General features: G+C 42.4%; 1 protein-coding gene across 1 annotated transcript in view; it reads right to left on the reverse strand.

The window, feature by feature from the left end:
* The window catches only part of LOC309556435 (integrin beta-1-A-like), a gene marked incomplete at its 3' end in the record, with an annotated part of 58,780 nt that overhangs the window by 22,715 nt on the left and 15,476 nt on the right, over window positions 1-20,589 (reverse strand). The window contains exons 6-11 of the mRNA XM_082258897.1: window positions 20,271-20,426; window positions 16,866-16,961; window positions 16,638-16,727; window positions 16,373-16,513; window positions 9,486-9,688; window positions 6,034-6,272 (exon numbers count right to left, since the gene is read on the reverse strand). Coding sequence (XP_082115023.1) covers window positions 6,034-6,272; window positions 9,486-9,688; window positions 16,373-16,513; window positions 16,638-16,727; window positions 16,866-16,961; window positions 20,271-20,426 — 925 coding nt within the window. The remainder of the gene's footprint in view (window positions 1-6,033; window positions 6,273-9,485; window positions 9,689-16,372; window positions 16,514-16,637; window positions 16,728-16,865; window positions 16,962-20,270; window positions 20,427-20,589) is intronic.

Raw genomic sequence — 20,589 nt, forward strand, 5'->3', positions numbered from 1 at the left:
GTGGTGTTCATAGAAGAGGCCCACGGAACCTTCAAGATTTGAAGACTGAAGCCGGAAGACTGAAGATTTGAAGCTTTGTGTGGAAGAGTAGGCCAAAATCACACCTGAGCAATGCATGCGACTAGTTTCTCCACACAGGAGGCGTCTTGAAGCTGCATTACCAACAAAAGATTTTGTACAAAGTATTAAATATTTTTCAGTTACTTTGCACCTCCCTTTCTTCATGTGTTCAATACTTTTCCCGTGTCATTCCTTTTTAGTACACATAACTTAACTTCCGAACTTATTTGTTTTGTTTTTTTTTTGTATGTATGGATTGCATTGGTTGTTACCAACTTGTGGTGAAAACTTCATGTCAGTAGCACCTTTGTAAATATATTTTTTCCTAAGAAAAATGGTGACATGTTCAATAATTATTTTATCCACTGTATCTACATATAGAGTGCAGAGGATTGAATACATTTCAAAGTGCAAGTGTCCGGAGGGTCGCAAAATAATGTACAGAGTGCAGAAGTCAAGAGCAGATAATGTACAGAGTGCAGGGGTAAAGTGTATGCAATAAAAATTATGCAGGAGTCAAGAGTGGGTAAACTACAGAGTGAGCAGTAAATACAGCCTAGTGCACAGCAGTGCCCATATGAGGCATTTCACACCTACATATACAGTGCATCAAGAAAGTATTCACAGCGTTTTACTTTTTCCACATTTTATTATGTTGCAGCCTTATTCCAAAATGGATTGAATTCATTCTTTTCCTTAAAATTTTACAAACAATACCCCATAATGACAATGTGAAAAAAGTTTGTTTGAAATCTATAAAAATAAAAAACAAAGATATTCCCATGTACATAAGTATTCAGAGCCTTTGCTCAATACTTTGTTGGAGCACCTTTGGCATCAATTACAGCCTCAAGTCTTTTTGAGTATTGTGCTACAAGCTTGGCACCCCTGTTTTTGGGCAGTTTCTCCCATTCTTCTTTGCAGGACATCTTAAGCTCCATCATGTTGGATCGGGAGTGTCGATACACAGCCATTTTCAGATCTCTCCAGAGATGTGCAATCGGGTTCAAGTCTGGGCTCTGGCTGATCCACTCAAGGACATTCACAGAGCTGTCTTGTAGCCACTTCTTTGTTATCTTGGCTGTGTGCTTAGGGTCAATGTCCTTTTAGAAGATGAACCCTCGCCCCAGTCTCAGGGTCCAGAGCGCTTTGGAGCAGGTTTCCATCAAGGATGTCTCTATATGTAACCTCTATATGTAACCTGTCTTTATATGTCACCTACCAGGAGATATTAGGACGGTGCCTATGTGAGTCCAACCCTTCTTCTTTCTAGTATATGTAATAGCACTTGATTATGTAGATTGGAATTCATGCTGACTGCTGTAGAGTATAAGTAGATGATTTGTATGCACCTGACTCCACTCCTGATGAAGTCGCGTGTGTAGTGACACAACGCGTTGGGAGGAGTTTGAGTGACGTCAGCCCCCGTGTCTCGGCCGAACCGGGAGTTAATATGTAGAGTATCTGTCGGACTTGGAGCAGGCGATTGTGATCTTAGATGTGAGTGATTCTATTTTATTTTTAACAAATATTTATGGTTTTACACGACGGGAGATCTTTTTATTTGTTTATGGTGATACGTGGGAGGAAAAGTGGAGAGAAAAATTTTGAAGAGACCACACACGGATGGATAAGCATTGCTGACAGCACTGAAGAAAGTTGTGCTGACAGGCTTGAGTGATCTATACGAGAGTATAGATCCCTTTCTTGAGGTAAGCTGCCACCCACACATTAGTTATCAATGCATGCAATGGAGAGTGATAATCATGGGATTCAAAAAGGAAGAAAAGTCACAGTTTAAAAATATTATTATTGTTTGCATGAAGTGAATATCACAGGAATCTCTCTGGGACTTATTTTATATTTGAAACATTGTTGTACGTTAGATTATTCATACAATAAGGAGCACCTGATAGTGAACGTCTTTATGAATTTCAATATTCGTATTTGTGCACTATTTAATTTGTATTCACATGTATTGACATATACAGTATCTCACAAAAGAAAGTACACCCTCCACATCTTTGTAAAAATGTTATTATATCTTTTAATGTGACAACACTGAAGAAATTACACTTGGCTACAATGTAAAGTAGTGAGTGTGCAGCTTGTATAACAGTGTACATTTGCTGTCTCCTCATAAATACTCAACACACAGCCAGTAATGTTCAAACTGTTGGCAACAAAAGTGAGTATACCCCTAAGTGAAAATGTCCAAATTGGGCTTAATTAGCAATTTTTCCTCTCTGGTGTCATGTGACTCATTAGTGTTACAAGGTCCCAGTTGTGAATGGGGGAGCAGGTGTGTTAAATTTGGTGTTATCGCTCTCACTCTCTTATACTGGTCACTGGAAATTCAACATGGCACCTCATGGCAAAGAACTCCCTGAGGATCTGAAAAAAGAATTGTTGCTCTACATAAAGATGGCCTAGGCTATAAGAAGATTGTCAAGACCCTGAAACTGAGCTGCAGCATGGTGGCCAAGACCATACAGCGGTTTAACAGGACAGGTTCCACTCAGGCATCGCTATGGTCGACCAAAGAAGTTGAGTGCACATGCTCAGCATCATATCCAGAAGTTGTCTTTGGGAAATAGACGTATGAGTGCTGCCAGCATTGCTGTAGTGGTTAAAGGGATGGGGGGGGGGGGGTCAGTCTGTCAGTGCTCAGACCATACGCCGCACACTGCATAAAATTGGTCTGCATGGCTGTCATCCTAGAAGGAAGCCTCTTCTAAAGACGATGCACAAGAAAGCCTGCAAACAGTTTGCTGAAGATAAGCAGACTAAGGGCATGGATTACTGGAACCATGTCCTGTGGTCTGAAGAGACCAAGAAAAACCTATTTAGTGCAGATGGTGTCAAGCCTGTGTGGCGGCAACCAGGATAAGAGTACAAAAGCATGGTGGTGGGAGTGTCATGGTCTTGGGCTGCATGAGTGCTGCCGGCACTGGGGAGCTACAGTTCATTGAGGGAACCATGGATGCCAACATGTACTGTGACATACTGAAGCAGAGCATGATCCCCTCCCTTCGGAGACTGGGCTGCAGGGCAGTATTCCAACATGATAACGACCCCAAACACACCTCCAAGATGACCGCTGCCTTGCTAAAGAAGCTGAGGGTAAAGGTGATGGACTTGCCAAGCATGTCTCCAGACCTAAACCCTGATGAGCATCTGTGGGGCATCCTCAAATGGAAGGTGGAGGAGCGCAAGGTCTCCATCATCCACCAGCTCCATGATGTCATCATGGAGGAGTGGAAGAGGACTCCAGTGGCAACCTGTGAAGCTCTGGTGAACTCCATGCCCAGAAGGTTAAGGCAGTGCTAGAAAATAATGGTGGCTACACAAAATATTGACACTTTGGGCCCAATTTGGACATTTTGACCTTGGGTGTACTCACGTTTTTGTTGCCAGTGATTTAGACATCAATGGCTGTTTGTTGAGTTATTTTGAGGGGACAGCAAATTTTCACTGTTAAACAAGTTGTACACTCACCACTTTACATTGTAGCAAAGTGTAATTTCTTCAGAGTTGTCACATGAAAAGATATAATATAATATTTACAAAAATGTGAGAGGTGTACTCACATTTGGGAGATACTGTATATTCCATTATTTTGGTTGATGTGTACATATAAGGACTTTGTTTTATGTTTATTTTATATCTTTATTGGGATCTATTGTACAAATTGAGGTTTATTTCAGCAAAGCGCAACATCTCTTTTATATTTGTTTTATTTATTACAATGTGGGGACACATTTATTAGATGTAAGCAGCTGCTGTACACACAGTTTTTTATTTCATGGTAGTGCATAGGAACCCCCTCACTTTCATCTCTGTACATTGCTGCATTCATCTTTTCCTCAATCTTAACTAGTTTCCCAGTTCCTGTTGATGAAAAACATCCCCACAGCATGATGCTGCCACCACCATACTTCACTGTAGGGAGGGCATTGGACAGGCTAAGAGAAGTGCCTAGTTTCCTCCAGATATGACGCTTGCTATTCAGGCAAAGGAGTTCAATCTTTGTTTCATCAGACCAGAAAATTTGGCAAACTCCAGGCGGACTGTCATGTGCCTTTTACTGAGGAGTGGTTTCCGTCTGGTCACTCTACCATACAGTGAAAAACTCCAAAGCTAGAATCCTAGGAGTGTGGTGAACCGGTGCCCGTACCCTGTTATATCAGGGGAGTTGCTTCCAAAATATGTATGCACAAAAACAACCACCAAAATAAAAAGGCACCTACAAGGGCTATCGGTATCACAAAAATGTTATTCTGGACATAATGCAAAAAGAGAACAACAGACAACACTAAAAGAACCTTCATTATCAAGGGACCCCATATTAACCTCTCCCCTCTCTCCCTCTCCCCCCAATACAGCCCCGTCTCCCCACTCCCCATTAGCCCTTGTAGGTGCCTATTTCCTTTGGTGTTTTTGCACTCTACCATACAGGCCTGATTGGTGGAATGCTGCAGAGATGGTTGTTCTTCTGGAAGGTTCTCCTCTCTCCACAGAGAAATGCTGGAGCTCTGTCAGAGAGACCATCAGATTCTTGGTCACTTCCCTGACTAAGGCTCTTCTCCCCTGATCGTTCAGTTTGGCCGGACGGCCCACTCTAGAGAGAGTCCTGGTGGTTCCAAACTTCTTCCATTGATTGATGATGGAGGCCACTGTGCTCATTGGGACCTTCAATGTTGCAGACATTTTTCTGTACCCTTCCCCAGATCTGAGCCTCAATTCAATCCTGTCTCGGGGGTCTACGGACAATTCCTTGGAGACTTCATGGCTTGGTTTGTACTCTGATATGCACTGTTAACTGTGGGATCTTATATAGACAGGTGTGTGCCTTTCCAAATCATGTCCAATCAACTGAATTGACCACAAGTGGACTCCAATCAAGTTGTAGAAACATCTCATGGATGATCAGTGGAAACAGGATCACCTAAGCTCCATTTTGAGTGTCATGGCAAAGGCTGTGAATACTTATCTACATGTGATTTTTTCATTTTTTTATTTTTAATAAACATGCAAAGATTTCAAACAAACTTCTTTCACGTAGACAATGTGGGCTATGTGGGACTTTAAGTGAGACACCGGCAGGTATGCCCAGCGTCTCCAACCCTATATCGGAAAAAACAAATTGAAAAGGATTAAAAGAGGTGCATGGAAGCCAGCCAGCCCCCAGTCTGATGTACTCACCCTCCAGTCTGCCACCAACCAAGTAGACCTGTCTCGATATAAATAAAGAACAGGGGTTTAGTTGACACGCATTTGCAAACGCATGTGTAAGCTGCAGAGCCACGACATGGCACCCTGTTTTATCTGCAGTCCCTAAGGGCTCTTTCACACGGTCCGCCTCCGCAGGCGGATCCGTGTTGCTCAGCCGGGATCGATACGCGATCCCCACTGAACCGGGCGGATGACAGCTCCGTCTCCGCTTGCAGAGCGGAGAGGGAGGTGTCTCAGCACCCGCTGCCCTCTATGGGGGATCGGAGGAGAGCGGACCGCCTGTCCGCTCTCATCAGATCCGCTCCGCTCCGATTACTGAACCGATGGAAAAATAGGGCGTTTGTGTGTTTGAAACGCCGGGAAACACACGTTCGAACGCAAATAATTGCGTTCTAAAAACAGTCCCTGAACTCAACTGCCTGCAAATGACTGTAAACGACCTGGTGTACATGGACAGATAAGATAAAATGTAGATGGGTTCAGGGGCTTCTGAAAAAAAACGCCCAACTGCTCCTAAACGGCCATTTCCAGCGTCCCGTGTACATGGAGCCTAAGGCAGAAGTGCGTTACTGGCTGCCTCACCAAGTGAAAATGAAGGAAGAAAAAAAGAAAACAAAATCAATGCAGCTACCACATTTAGGGATTGGTAAGCTGAAATAAAATACAATTTTGATTTGGGGTTTATTACAGATTTAAGCATTTACGGTTGTTTTTTCCTAGGATTAATGTTGAACTCACCTCCACAAATCAACCCATTAAATCGATCACAATTGAAATTGTCACATTCACAGTATTTTCCAGAGTAGATCTCCTTAGGATCTTCCCTCTTCTTACACACACACTGGCCACAGATACAATCTCCATTGTTACTGCAGATCTCTGAGCTGTTCTCTTTTCTGCACTGAGCGTCCATGTCTTCACTGCTGACTTGCTCTGTACTGCATTCACACTCTTTTCCAATACGACCCTCATTGCATCTGAAAATATAGGAATCCTGTGTGAAAAGCCAACATGCACAATGCACCAAAAATAAGAGAACTTATTTATATCTCCATAACCTCAACTTTGAATTCCTAGAGGTTTTTAAAGTATATGTTAAGCTCTGCGCTTCCAAAGAAAAAAAAAGTATAAGATGCACTTTTAGACAGATATATGCAGAATGCTTCACTTTCAGTGTATCTTACCTCTCCCCTGAAGGGTCCGCTGAGAAAAACACAGATTCTCCAAGGATATTTCAGAGGCTGCCAGACACAGTTTTAAGCACAGCGACTAAGGGTGGGTGCAGTGGTACAGCATGAGGGGGGAGGGGGGGGCACAGCACAGCCAGTGTGGAAGGCCCCGGTGCCACATTTAGAGGGATGCAGGATGACAGAGAGTGGTCTCATGCTGGATGACAGAGAGCGGGATGAGTACTGGAGAACTGCTGAGTGCTGTGTGTTGCAGCCAGCAGCAGCCGCCTGTGTGATCTCTGCAGTAGCAGGGAAGGCAGGGGCAGATTGGGCCTGGGGGCTGGACATTGGCTCACCAGCAGGTGCAGGGCTCTGAACTGAAAGAGTCTCTTTCACAGCTCAGAGTTGGCACTGAGAGTTCCTCCTGCATGGATGGGGGCGGAGAGAGCTGGTTATGCTCCTCCTACCGCCCTCTCCTCCTGTGTCTGCCCTGCCCACACTCCCAGGCAGTAAAGGAAATGTGTGGGTGGGAAGTTTGAAGCCCAGCAGCCAGAAGAGAAAAGTTGCAGCCTGCCGATCCATCCATCCACTATGAGTGAAGTCTCCCCCCCTCCCTTCCGTCTCTCTCCTGCCTCTCAGTGAGTATTCTGCTGTAAGGGTGGCTCCTTCCTTCCTTCCTTCCTACAGATTATTAAGGTCTCCAGTCCTCTCCTTTTACAGCCTGAGCCCCTGTACCCCCCCCCCCCCATGGCTCCAGATGAGTGGGTAAAACATATGAGGATATAAGGGACACCGCTCCTACCTTACATCAGGGTTTTTATTGGCTGCCTGCTCTGCTGTTAATAAGGGCTCCTCATTATTTACAGCCTGAATCTCTAAATTGCTGCCCGAAGCCTTTTATTATTGGTTGAATCTGAGAAGATATCTCTTTGGCTACTGTAGTCAACCAATAATAAAAGGCTGTGAGCAGCCAATCAGAGGCTCAGGCTGTGAGTGGAAGAACACTTCCACACCCACCGTACGTACGCAGCAGCAGAGCAGGCATAGCAGTGCCTGGGCCCCCATTGTTAGGTAAGGACCACTAGTATATACAGTGCCTTGCGAAAGTATTCGGCCCCCTTGAACTTTGCAACCTTTTGCCACATTTCAGGCTTCAAACATAAAGATATAAAACTGTAATTTTTGTGAAGAATCAACAAGTGGGACACAAACATGAAGTGGAACGAAATTTATTGGATATTTCAAACTTTGTTAACAAATAAAAAACTGAAAAATTGGGCGTGCAAAATTATTCAGCCCCTTTACTTTCAGTGCAGCAAACTCTCTCCAGAAGTTCAGTGAGGATCTCTGAATGATCCAATGTTGATCTAAATGACTAATGATGATAAATAGAATCCACCTGTGTGTAATCAAGTCTCCGTATAAATGCACCTACACTGTGATAGTCTCAGAGGTCCGTTTAAAGTGCAGAGAGCCTCATGAAGAACAAGGAACACACCAGGCAGCTCCGAGATACTGTTGTGGAGAAGTTTAAAGCCGGATTTGGATACAAAAAGATTTCCCAAGGTTTAAACATCCCAAGAAGCACTGTGCAAGCGATAATATTGAAATGGAAGGAGTATCAGACCACTGCAAATCTACGAAGACCTGGCCGTCCCTCTAAACTTTCAGCTCATACAAGGTGAAGACTGATCAGAGATGCAGCCAAGAGGCCCATGATCACTCTGGATGAAGATCTACAGCTGAGGTGGTAGACTCTGTCCATAGGACAACAATCAGTCGTATACTGCACAAATCTGGCCTTTATGGAAGAGTGGCAAGAAGAAAGCCATTTCTTAAAGATATCCATGAAAAGTGTCGTTTAAAGTTTGCCACAAGCCACCTGGGAGACACACCAAACATGTGGAAGAAGGTGCTCTGGTCAGATGAAACCAAAATCAAACTTTTTGGCAACAATGCAAAACGTTATGTTTGGCGTAAAAGCAACACAGCTCATCACCCTGAACACACCATCCCCACTGTCAAACATGGTGGTGGCAGCATCATGGTTTGGGCCTGCTTTTCTTCAGCAGGGACAGGGAAGATGGTTAAAATTGATGGGAAGATGGATAGAGCCAAATACAGGACCATTCTGGAAGAAAACCTGATGGAGTCTGCAAAAGACCTGAGACTGGGACGGAGATTTGTCTGCCAACAAGACAATGATCCAAAACATAAAGCAAAATCTACAATGGAATGGTTCACAAATAAACATATCCAGGTGTTAGAATGGCCAAGTCAAAGTGTAGACCTGAATCCAATCGAGAATCTGTGGAAAGAACTGAAAACTGCTGTTCACAAACGCTCTCCATCCAACCTTACTGAGCTCGAGCTGTTTTGCAAGGAGGAATGGGCAAAAATGTCAGTCTCTCAATGTGCAAAACTGATAGAGAAATACCCCAAGCGACTTACGGCTGTAATCACAGCAAAAGGTAGCGCTACAAAGTATTAACTTAAGGGGGCTGAATAAATTTGCACACCCAATTTTTCAGTTTTTTATTTGTTAAAAAAGTTTGAAATACCCAATAAATTTCGTTACACTTCATGATTGTGTCCCACTTGTTGTTGATTCTTCACAAAAAATTACAGTTTTATATCTTTATGTTTGAAGCCTGAAATGTAGCAAAAGGTCGAAAAGTTCAAGGGGGCCGAATACTTTCGCAAGGCACTGTATATATATTCTTCCGTTAGTATATTCATTAAATAATAATAGATTTATAGTATATTTATTAAATAGACTACAAAGACCACATAAATATGTATGAATAATCCTAAAATGAGCTTATACTGTAAAGCGCTGCGCAAACTGTTTTCCTCACCCGAGCCCAGTTGGAGGACTGTGATATTTTATAAAGGGGCATTTCCAGGAAGTAGAGACAGGCCATTCCTCATAACCCCCTCCAAAAGAAGAGCATAAATTATTGTGTATGGATAACAAAATGTTCAGCATGTAGATAAAGAAAGAGCAGCAAAAACAAGTACCTGCAGGCTCCACATTCAAATGTACCATTCCCAAAATGACATTCTGGGCTACCAGGAGTTCCTGACTGTTGACAATCACAATCACAGATAAATTCTAGACAAATCTCAACCTCCTCATTAAATCCCAATGGCTTAATTTTAATGGAATCTGTTTTGTTCTTTTTGGGGCACTTGTGAGCAGTTACACTGATCTCAAATTCAACCTAAAAGAAAAACATATAGTCCAGTTGATGCCATGTTGTTAAACAATATAAAAACTGTCCAAATACTACACTGTGATGCAGATCTTTTAGTATAAATTAATTGTATAGGAGATAATGAGAAAGATTTAATAAAACGGGAGTGTGCAAAATCTGGTGCAGCTCTGCATAGAAACCAATCATCTTCCAGGTTTTATTGTCAAAGCTTAAGTGAATAAGCTGATGTTAGAAGCTGATTGGCTATCATGCACAGCTTCACCAGATTCTGAGTGCTTCAGATTTAGTAAATCTCCCACAGTGTATATGTCATGTTATCTGCCAACTTGAATCCAGCTTTCCTGACAGACTCTATGGCATCATACGTTCGGGGTAGCTCCGACTCCTCTCCTACCCTATAGGACCCCTCTCCCATAAATGGGAGCGGCTGCAACTTGGTCGTTATTCCTCTGTTGAGCCCTTGCTCTTAGCTGGGTATGGAGGGGGCAATTAAAGATACCTTATGGTGGAGCATTCGGTGTGGCCAGAAAGCCCAGCTACTGCGGGTGACCCTGTATTGCCCGAAGTCCGGTGTCGATTTATGCCCGTGCCTGAGCCGAAGTGCAAGTATTCCTTTTTTGTGTGTCCTTTTCCTGTCTTATCTTTCCGAGGTTATGCCTTCCCTGGGTTCCTTGTGGCTCTCGTCCCCTTCTCCCCCTCCCTCGTCTTCTAATAGCATTGTGTCCCTCTGGTTACTTAAATATAGTGCAGATGTCAGCCATCTCAGTTACCTCCTGAAGCCTGCTTATCTGCTGCAGTTTTTTTTTCAGCACTTTGTCTTACCTGTAGTTCCGTCCGGTCTCTATTTTGAGCGGTCCCGGGGTTTCCCGTCTGCTCTGCACATCTGGGTCCAAAAGCGAGGCTTGGTTGCGCATGTGCAGTTGCGGCGGTAAGTCGCCATTCGCACATGCGCGGATTGCCACAGCTAGCGTTGACGTCACCGGGCGCTGATTTTAAAAGAAGAAACTGCCTTATTGCTGGTGGGAATGTCAAGATTGCTGCAGCGGCTTCCCCAGGCGCCAGGAACTCTGCTACAGGTGGGTGCTGCTTGAAGGGTGCCCCCCCCCCTGCTTAAAGGTACTGTGTAACCCTTTACTTTCTACTTTTAGTGCCCATGCTACAGTCAGGATGGAAACGTCCCCGCCCCTTTGTGGCCAGCCCTCGCATGGCAGGTACTCTTGGAGCAGGTAGTGGGTGGGAGGCTCTGTTCTCTCATTTCCTTCTGCTATTTTTCTCTTGTATGTTTTCTAAAGCTCTTCCAGGTCCGATCCGCAGCATAGTACACGCAAGAAGGATCGGCATTCAAAATCGCAGCACCGAAATTCCTCTTCCAGGTCAAGGCGTAGATCCCCTTCCAGCTCAAGGCGCAGTGGTGAAGACCTGTACTCTCCATCCAGAGCCCACAGCCGCTCGGGTCATTCCCGCGAGAAGAGATGCTAGGGATGTGGCCTGCAGGTTCCAGACGGAAAATCTCTCTGTGACCATTGCTATGCTCAAGCAGCAGGTGAAAGGGGGAGCACGAATCAGCATCTGGAGTCTGTGGTGAGACATGTCCTCAAGGATTTCTTGTCTGATTTTGGGGTCACCCGCCAAAGTGCGACTTCTGTCCGGCCACGCTCTCATGAGAGGGAATCTCAGGGTCAAGATTTCTTGGACCCTTCCCAGCCAAGTCGTCCTTCCGTCCTGCTGTCGGAGAGTGATTCAGAGACGGGCGATCCCTGTTTAGGGTTTGATTTTGGCCTTGTTCCTCCTCTTGTACAGGTGGTAAGGAGGCCCTCGATTGGTAAGATCCTACAGTCTCTCCTCCTAAACAGAAGAAATTCTTCAAACAGTTAAACAAGGAGCGTGTGAACTTTCCAGGAGAATTGGGGGAAATTATCACCGAAGAGTGGGGCAAGGTGGAGAGGAAGAATTCCATGCTCTCTAGAATGTCAAAGCTCTATCCATTTAAGCAGGAGGAGGTAAAACACTTAAGAGTCTCCTCCTCTGGTGGACGCGGCAGTAATGAGGCTAGTCAAACACGTAACTCTTCCTCTGGAGGATACGGTCTTCCTCTGGAGGAGACACATATTTTCATGTTCCCGTTGCGAGAAGTTTTCAGCAATTTCTCTGCTTCTCCATAGGAAGGACTCACCTCCAGTTTACTTGTCTCCCCTTCGGGCTTTCCACATCACCTTGTATGTTTTCAAAAGTCTTGTTGGTGGTCGTGGCCTTGATCAGAGTGAGAGGCATCAGCCTGCATCATTATTTGGACGATCTTCTCCTCCTGTCCCAATACAGGACCCAGCTCCTCGAACACAGAGGCCAAGTCATCGAGGTCCTCCAGGAGTTCGGGTGGATCCTGAATATAGAGAAGAGCCACCTGGTGCCCACTCAGTCTCTTGTGTTTCTGGGGGCACAGTTCAATATGGCAGAAGGGCAGAAGGTACCATCTCTCTGCCTGAGGAAAAGATTCCGGTAATCTAGGCAGTCCATGCTCAAGTCTCCCTGATTTCTGGTAAGCACCCATCTTTACCATAAAGTGTCATCACCTCAACGCCATAGAAAGTTTACCACTTGAAAGCTTTCCTAGAGGTTTTCTGTGGTAAGGGGCCACCTTGACAAAAATTAAGGATTTTATATGGGAAATACGATCACTTTCACATAGTGGCACGTTTATTTGGCAGGGAACACCCTTTTCAAGTTTTGAAGTTTTATACACTTCACATCATTTGAGAGACTTGTGTTTTTTCTGATTTGTGTTCAATTGATTAACACGGACTCATTCACAAGATTATATATATATTTTGCACTTATATTGACACGTGCTAGTCATGAATTTTTATGTTTATTGATTTTCATTTATATATTAGGTTAGCGCACTATTTATTCTTTTCATCTACCATTATTTGTCTTTTTCTAGTGCTGCTTTCTATTTTTAGCACTTATAATTTGCGCACCTTTCACTTTCACCAGAGTGGTCTTAATATCTATGCTGGGGTCAACTCCCAAAGTAACCTCCATCTTTTATGAGAACCAAGACATTGTTTTTCCTACCTTTAGGACAGTGGAAGACTCTCTGGTCCATCCTCTTGATGTGGGTGACACCCTGAAGCAATATTTAGCAGCCACGGCTTCCTTTCGTCAGTCAGAGTTTCTCTTTGTTCTTCTTCATGGAAAGAAAAAAGGGATGGGGGCCTCGTCCAGAGCGGTTGCTGCATGGATCATTCAGGTTATTCAGTGGGCATACAAAGCAAAGGGCGGAGGCGGTGACGGCGCATTCAACCCGAAGCGTCTCTACGTCTTGGGCAGTCTCTAGACACGTCGCTCCTGAAGTGGTCTACAGGGCAGCTTCCTGGTCGTCTATCAACACCTTTCTGTCTCACTATAGTGTTGAACCGGCTGCCTTATCTTCTGTTAATTTTGGTGTTCAAGTACTGTCAGTAGATGGTACCAATTAAATGTTTTGTTCAGCATCTGCCCACCCGGGTGTGTATGGTGAGTTATTTCCCGAACGTATGCTGCCATGGAGTCTGTTAGGAAAACGGAAAAGTGTCTATCAAATACTTACCATAATTTTCCTTTCCTGACGGACTCCATGGCAGCAGGAGTTCCCTCCCAGTTCCTGAGTAGGCTAGTTACAGAACATAGATGCTGAAAGGGAGCAAAGATTTATGGGAGAGGGGTCCTATAGGGTAGGAGAGGAGGCGGGGCTACCCCGAACGTATGCTGCCATGGAGTCCATCAGGAAAGGAAAATTACGGTAAGTATTTGAGAGACAATTTTCTGTTTTCTCCTTCCCACAGGAAAAAAGTTTTGGGTCACTTCACTGTTCACCACATAGATTTATTTATTACGTGTGAGATGACATTATGATCAGTGATGTGTTATTGCTGTCTATTTTTAGAAAATGAACAGAGACTAGTGATAAGTGGAATGCACAGGAACATGCAGAAAAACTATTAAGGCTGGGTTCACATATATGCAAATTGTGTTTTAAACTGCATCCAATTTGCATGACATGTAAAAATTACCAACTCTCAAAGGCCGCAGTGTGGTTTCAAAAAGGGTCCTGTGCATTTTTGGGCCCGGTTTTGGTGCCAATTCAGCAAAAAAAAACACACTGAACCCCCGGACTGCAATCTGCAGCTGCACATACCGTGTTTCCCCGAAAATAAGACCGGGTCTTATATTAATTTTGGCTACCAAAAACACACTAGGGCTTATTCTCAGGGGATGTCTTATTTATTTACGGTATGTACAATGACGATCTTAAAATGATTGTAACCCAAATATATTTAAATAAATAAATAAATACCCTGATCCTTTAAAGCATGATAGACAGCGCAGTGATTGTGTTGTGTCCTTTAGCCCTCTCTATGTTCTAAAAAACCTGGAATAAAACAATAAAATGTTAAAAAAAAGTGTCCCCTGTCTTCTCTCCCCCCTCTGCCGCAGTCAGCTCAGGAGTCAGCATGATGACATTCTGTAATCCCAAAAAGAAACCTTGGATAAAGTAATTAAAAAATTGTGTAATCGATTTTGTAAAAAGATTATGTAATATGCAGTGTGTCTCCTTTTGTAACATAATTGTGGAAAATACCTTATTTACAGCGCCGCTGGGCACTCACGTGACCTTCCAGAGCTCTACTTTCCCTCTCCGAATACTGCAGAGGGAGGGCTGAGATCCCAGCTGATGTCAGCCCCGCTCAAAGTACTACAGAGGAAGGGGCCACTGACGTCAGCCGGAGGAGAGGAGAAGATCTCCAGCAGGTCACTTGAGCATCCAGCTGCGCTGTAAATAAGGTATTTTCCACAATAAAGTTACAAAAGGAGACACACTGCTCATTATATAATGTTTTTACAAAACGGATTACATGTTTTTACAAGGATTTTACTATGGCATATTTTCGGGGTAGGGCTTATATTGCAGTCATCCCTGAAAATCACGCTAGGTCTTATTTTAGGTAAGGCTTATTTTCAGGGAAACAGGGTATGTGAATCCGGCCTAATGCTCAACTCCAGTCAAACAGCTAAATGCATGAAACAAATGAAATACATATAAAGGGAGCCATTCTACTTGGGATTTGTAATTCTCCTCATCCAACCCTGTGATATGCATGACTCTGCTACACTACACAGCCCCACCTGTCACTGAAGAAGACCAGATTTTTTTGCAGTTCAGTGAAGCTTACAAGACTTGCCCCTCCCCAGCCTGAGACTGGACAGTGATTAGAGACATGAGCAATGTAGCACAACTGATTGGTTCCTTTTATGGTGTATTTCTTACCCATTCAGAAGAAAATCAGGTCTCCCTTTCCTGACAAACATGGCTGTGCTGTGTGCTATGTGAATGGACTGGATGGACATAAATACAAATCTATTAGCAAATATGTATTTCATCTGTGCATTTAGCAGTTTGCCTGGAGTTCAGATTTAGGAAAGTGAACTACATGCAGCATAAGTTATCAAATGTAAATGGTTTGGCTCTACTTATAGTGCTACATCCTGTATATGGAGAACAACTTTTAAAAAAAGACAAATTGGATGGACAGTTAGACCTCTTTAACACTGACGGAACAATCGGGCCTGCCTGTCAGTGTTTCAGGCGGACCCAATCGGACCATTCATTTCTCTCTATGGAGCGGCGGATGTCAACGGACATGTGTCCGTTGACACCCACAACATCTAATCTGATCCTGCAAAAACAGATGGATGGAGATCCATTCCCTATCCTTCTGAGGATCGGATCAGATGACAGTCGGTCAGAGGAAAGAGGGCTGTGTCCGTGTCCACTCTCCATCAGTGGAGCGGACCAATCATCCACCTGCTCAGGGGGGATCAGCAGGGAGATACCTTGCTGAGCAGGTGGATCCGTTGGTGGACACCGCTAGTGTGAAAGGGGCCTAAAAGCACTTACTCGACTCAGAACTTTTTATAAAAAAAAAAAGACACTTTTTAAGTTTTTACATTAAAACGTGCATTTTAAAAACTAACAATATTTGCCTGCAAGGATCCATAAATATATATAAATACAGATTGGGTATACTTAATTGTTCTTTCAATAAGTTGTGGTATATGGGGTCAGATAGGTATAATGTTCTACTAAACGCATTTCACGGAAAAACTTTTATCTGCTTTTCCAGGAGTGTATGGATTAATATAGGTCAATGTAAAAACTGGTCCCTGCCCCACAGTCAAGGTTGGGATTCATGGGGTGGACTGACAGGTAGCCAGAAGGAAAAGACCAATACAGGTACACATCTATGATTCAAGTGGCCTTACATCTTTATTGTTAGATATATTTTGTATGTTAACTCAGGCTAGTTACAACATATATGGTCTAGACTGGCCTCCCAACTTTGTGTGACCCCTCGGTTTACCTTTATATTTATTACAGGTACAGTACTTACATAGCACCATCAATTTACACAGTGCTTTACATACATATTATACATTTACATCAGTCCCTGTCCTTAGGGACCCAATTTAGCTGGAGATACATTTTATGGCCTTGTAGTTGAGCCAGAACAACAATAAAGGTGTAATATAGGCATCACTTGAATTCTACACATGTACCTGTCACATTACCTGTATTTGGCCTTTTCCATCTGGCTACCCATCACCCCACCCCTAAATCTCAGAATAAGTTATTAACCTGCAAATTCCTACCTGATCTCCAATAGAGATATTAGAGCATTTCCTTCCATTCTCTCCTGTTCCAATCACTCCATTCTTACAGAATGATTTATAACTAATTGTTACACCTTCTGGCAATTTGCTGTTTTCTAGAATAAGCTCTGAAGACAGTGACTAGATGTAAAATAAAAAAAAATAAAAAAAAATATTTTTACATCTGAATTACCATAAAGCTTCAAAAACAGGAAGCAGACAGGAACAGAATGGTTATCAGCCAGTGTCAGAAGTTCGTACTTACGTTGTAAGAATCAATGATCAGCTGAATTACATTGCTAGAGTTTGAAGACAGAGTACCCACAGCTGATTTTGGGATCAGGTTTTTCAGCTCCTAAAAAGAAGAAGGAACACTTTAATTACTATTTTTCAAATTAAAATATATTAGTGGGGTAATTGTATGGGATGGTTAAACACAAAGCCAAAAAGAAAACCGAAAAAAAAACTCACAAAAAACACACAATTCTCATACCTTGTAAAGAGGCTGAAAGTCCTCACTAACAGCAAAGATTGTCTGTATGTTGTTTTCAGTGAGCTTCTGGGCCAAATGAGCAATTGATGGGTAGTCCTGTGAATGTAAGTATTTAGTAAAAATACTGTATATATTTTGGTTGGATTCAAAAGCTATCATTATGCTTGTGTGATAAAGGAAATGCTGCAAGCTAAGTATTCTTAGAAGATCTAGAATTCTGATTTTTTTCAGCTGTCCACTAAAATCAGTTCTAGAAATATGTAGGGATCAACTTCCCTCTATTTTTTCTATTTATAAGTGTGGCTGTACCGCTAATGTCACATAATTAATTATGTATAGATCTTCCTGTCTCTAGGTTGTTGGATTAAAAGCCCCCAAAGGAGGAAGTAGAGAGAAAGCCTGAGGCCACATGACCTTATAGACACAGGAGCTGCTATATTTCACCCAAAACAGAAGCAGAGACTATTAGGCAAGAATTCCTATATTCTAATAATTTAACTGCAGCTGCCCATACCTTCTTGAGCGTGTATCTAAATCCTTGGACAGACGTATCTCTGTCCTATTGTTATCTTAAATGCACGTGCCAGATAGCTAGGTCTGTGTTACAGTGTGTAATGGTCACCTTCCAGTTTATTAGTAGCTGAACATGATTATTACAATATAGTTTAGATGCAGCTACTGTTATTTTAGTTAACCTTGTCTCTTCTGATCTGGGATTCTATGCTAGTTTTAGGTTAGGGCTCAATAACCAACATTGGCTAGAGGTTAGGTATCCGACGGCCATTTCTTGTAGTTAAAGGTCCGGTTGCATGATAGATTAGAAACTAATAGGAACACTGAGTAGATAGGCAACTCTGATTTCCAGTGCCACACTAAAGTTTCTGTTAAGGGAGAAGCTGCGTTCCAGGCTGATTTGACAATGCTTTAGAGGATCTCCCAATTACCATTGATCTTGTCTTCAGGTCTCTGACACAAAGGCAGATGCCACATCATAATCATTCTCAGGGGCCACTGCAACTGAACTTTTCTGTAACACTCATTTGGAGGTGTCTTTATTATTATCTATGTATATCTGGGTATACAGGGCTTTAAAAAGTATTCATACCCTTGAAATTTTCCACATTTTGTAAGGTTAAAACCAAAAACGTAAATGTATTTTATTGGGATTTTATGTGATAGACCAACACAAAGTGGCACATAATTGTAAATTGGAAGGAAAATGATAAATGGTTTCAATTTTTTTTTTACTAATACACCTGTGTGTAATTGAATTTCAGTATAAATACAGCTGTTCTGTGAAGCCCTCAGAGGTTTGTTAGATAATCTTAGCGAACAAACAGCATTATGAAGGCCAAGGAACACAACAGACAAGTCAGGGATAAATGTGTGGAGAATCTTAAAGCAGGGTTAGGTTATAAAAAAATATCCCAAGCTTTGAACATCTCATGGAGCACTGTTCAATCCATTACACAAAAATGGAAAGAGTATGGCACAACTGCAAACCTACCAAGACATGGCCATCCACCTAAACTGACAGGCCGGGCAAGGAGAGCATTAATCAGAGAACAAGCCAAGAGGCCCATGGTAACTCTAGAGGAGCTGCAGAGATCCACAGCTAAGGTGGGAGAATCTGTCCACAGGACAACTATTAGTTGTGCACTCCACAATTCTGGCCTTTATGGAAGAGTGGCAAGAAGAAAGCCATTGCTAAAAGAAAGCCATAGTTTGCGAGAAGCCATGTGGGGGACACAGCAAACATGTGGAAGAAGGTGTTCTGGTCAGATGAGACCAAAATTGAACTTTTTGGCCTAAAAGCAAAATGCTATGTGTGGCAGAAAACTAACACTGCACATCTCCCTGAACACACCATGCTGCCACCACCATGTTGTGGGGATGCTTTTCTTTAGCAGGGACAGGGAAGCTGGTCAGAGTTGATGGGAAGATGGATGGAGCCAAGTACAAGGCAATCTTAGAAGCTTGTTAGAGACTTGAGACTAGGACATTGGTTCACCTCCCAGCAGGACAACGACCCTAAACATACACCCAGAGCTACAATGGAATAGTTTAGATCAAAACATATTCATGTGTTAGAATGGCCCAGTCAAAGTCCAGACCTAAATCCAATTGAGAATTTGTGGCAAGACTTAAAAATTGCTGTTCACAGACGATCTCCATCTAATCTGACAGAGCTTGAGCTATTTTGCACAGAAGAATGGGCAAAAATGTCACTCTCTAGATGTGCAACGCTAGTAGAGACATATCCAAAAAGACTTGCAGCTGTAATTGCAGGGAAAGGTGGTTCTACAAAGTATCGACTTAGGGGGGCTAAATACAAATGCACACCACACTTTTCACATATTTATTTGTAATAAAATTTGAAAAACATTTATCATTTTCCTTCCACTTCACAATTCTGTGCCATTTTGTGTTGGCCTATCAGAAAAAATCCCAATAAAATACATTTATGTTTTTGGCTGTAACATGACAAAATGTGGAAGATTTCAAGGGGTATTATTCCTTTTTCAAGGCACTGTATGTGCACAATTCACCAGGACTTTTGTTGGGCCCTTTGCTGATAATGCTTGTTACAATGGATTTATGTACCATTATTAACATTTTCTCACATAAAGCATGTATTATTTCAATACTGGTGTGCATCTATATGCTTATGGTTAATGTTATATTCTGACTGTAGTAATTAATTTGCTCCTAATTACTTGGATTAGATTACTAGTTCATTTCCTAGGAAGGGAATCCCCTCTGTTCATTGAGAACCTGTCCTGGGCGGAGGTACTGCCAACTAAGCAAACTTTCTGGTTCTCTTATTCACCTACAAGTTTTGTGCAAATCCTGCTTGGGGAGGACCATTTCTATTAGACCCTTATAAGAGGACTACAAGTATCTAACTGTTTTCCCTCTTTCTTTCACCATAGACCTAAACATCAGTGATGCATGACCATAATATGATAGGTAGTAAGAATTTGCCAACAAATTTGACCACCATAACAAGTTTATGGCCCGTTCCACACACACAGCTGACCTCCTGGACAGTAATTTGGAAGAAAGTTTGATCAGGAAAAAAATAAAGAAAGATTGAACTCAGCAGCTGTTCACAGAACAGTAAAACTAAATGTTTAAATTGACAATGAAGCTTTTATATTTGAAAATGCTAATAGCTTCTGTATCTTGGGCAGTGCTATAAAATTAGTGTTTACGTCGCTTAAAAAATAAATCAGAAATACCAATTTAATTAACAATGAATTATATCTTTGGATATTGGACAATAACAAGTATACTCAATTTTTTTTTTTTTACAATTAAATGCTTAGAAATGAGGGACCCAACTTTAATGTAGTCTAAGAGAAAATAAATTATCAAAATGCACAAAAACATCTGCAGACTCACATAATAATGGCTCATTGTGTAAATATTGTCTTCCATGTGGCATTTTCCATCATTTGGCATAACTATTCCTCCTAATATGCCATCGCCAGCAAAATGGAAGCCGGCATCCGTAGAAAACACCAACAAGCGTGTGACATTCCTCCATTTAATGTGTTCCTACATAAAAAAAAACCCACAAAGCCTGAAGAAACATGCAATGCTCAAATGCTCATAGAAACATGAAATTGTGTCATAATCTTCTGTGTGCGTACCAATGCCACCATGACAGTGTAAGAAGGCTAGGCCGAATAACAGCAAATAGATCAACTACAGCCATTCC

This window comes from Pelophylax lessonae, assembly GCF_965119305.1.
Source record: "Pelophylax lessonae genome assembly, chromosome: 5".
Taxonomy (NCBI): domain Eukaryota; kingdom Metazoa; phylum Chordata; class Amphibia; order Anura; family Ranidae; genus Pelophylax; species Pelophylax lessonae.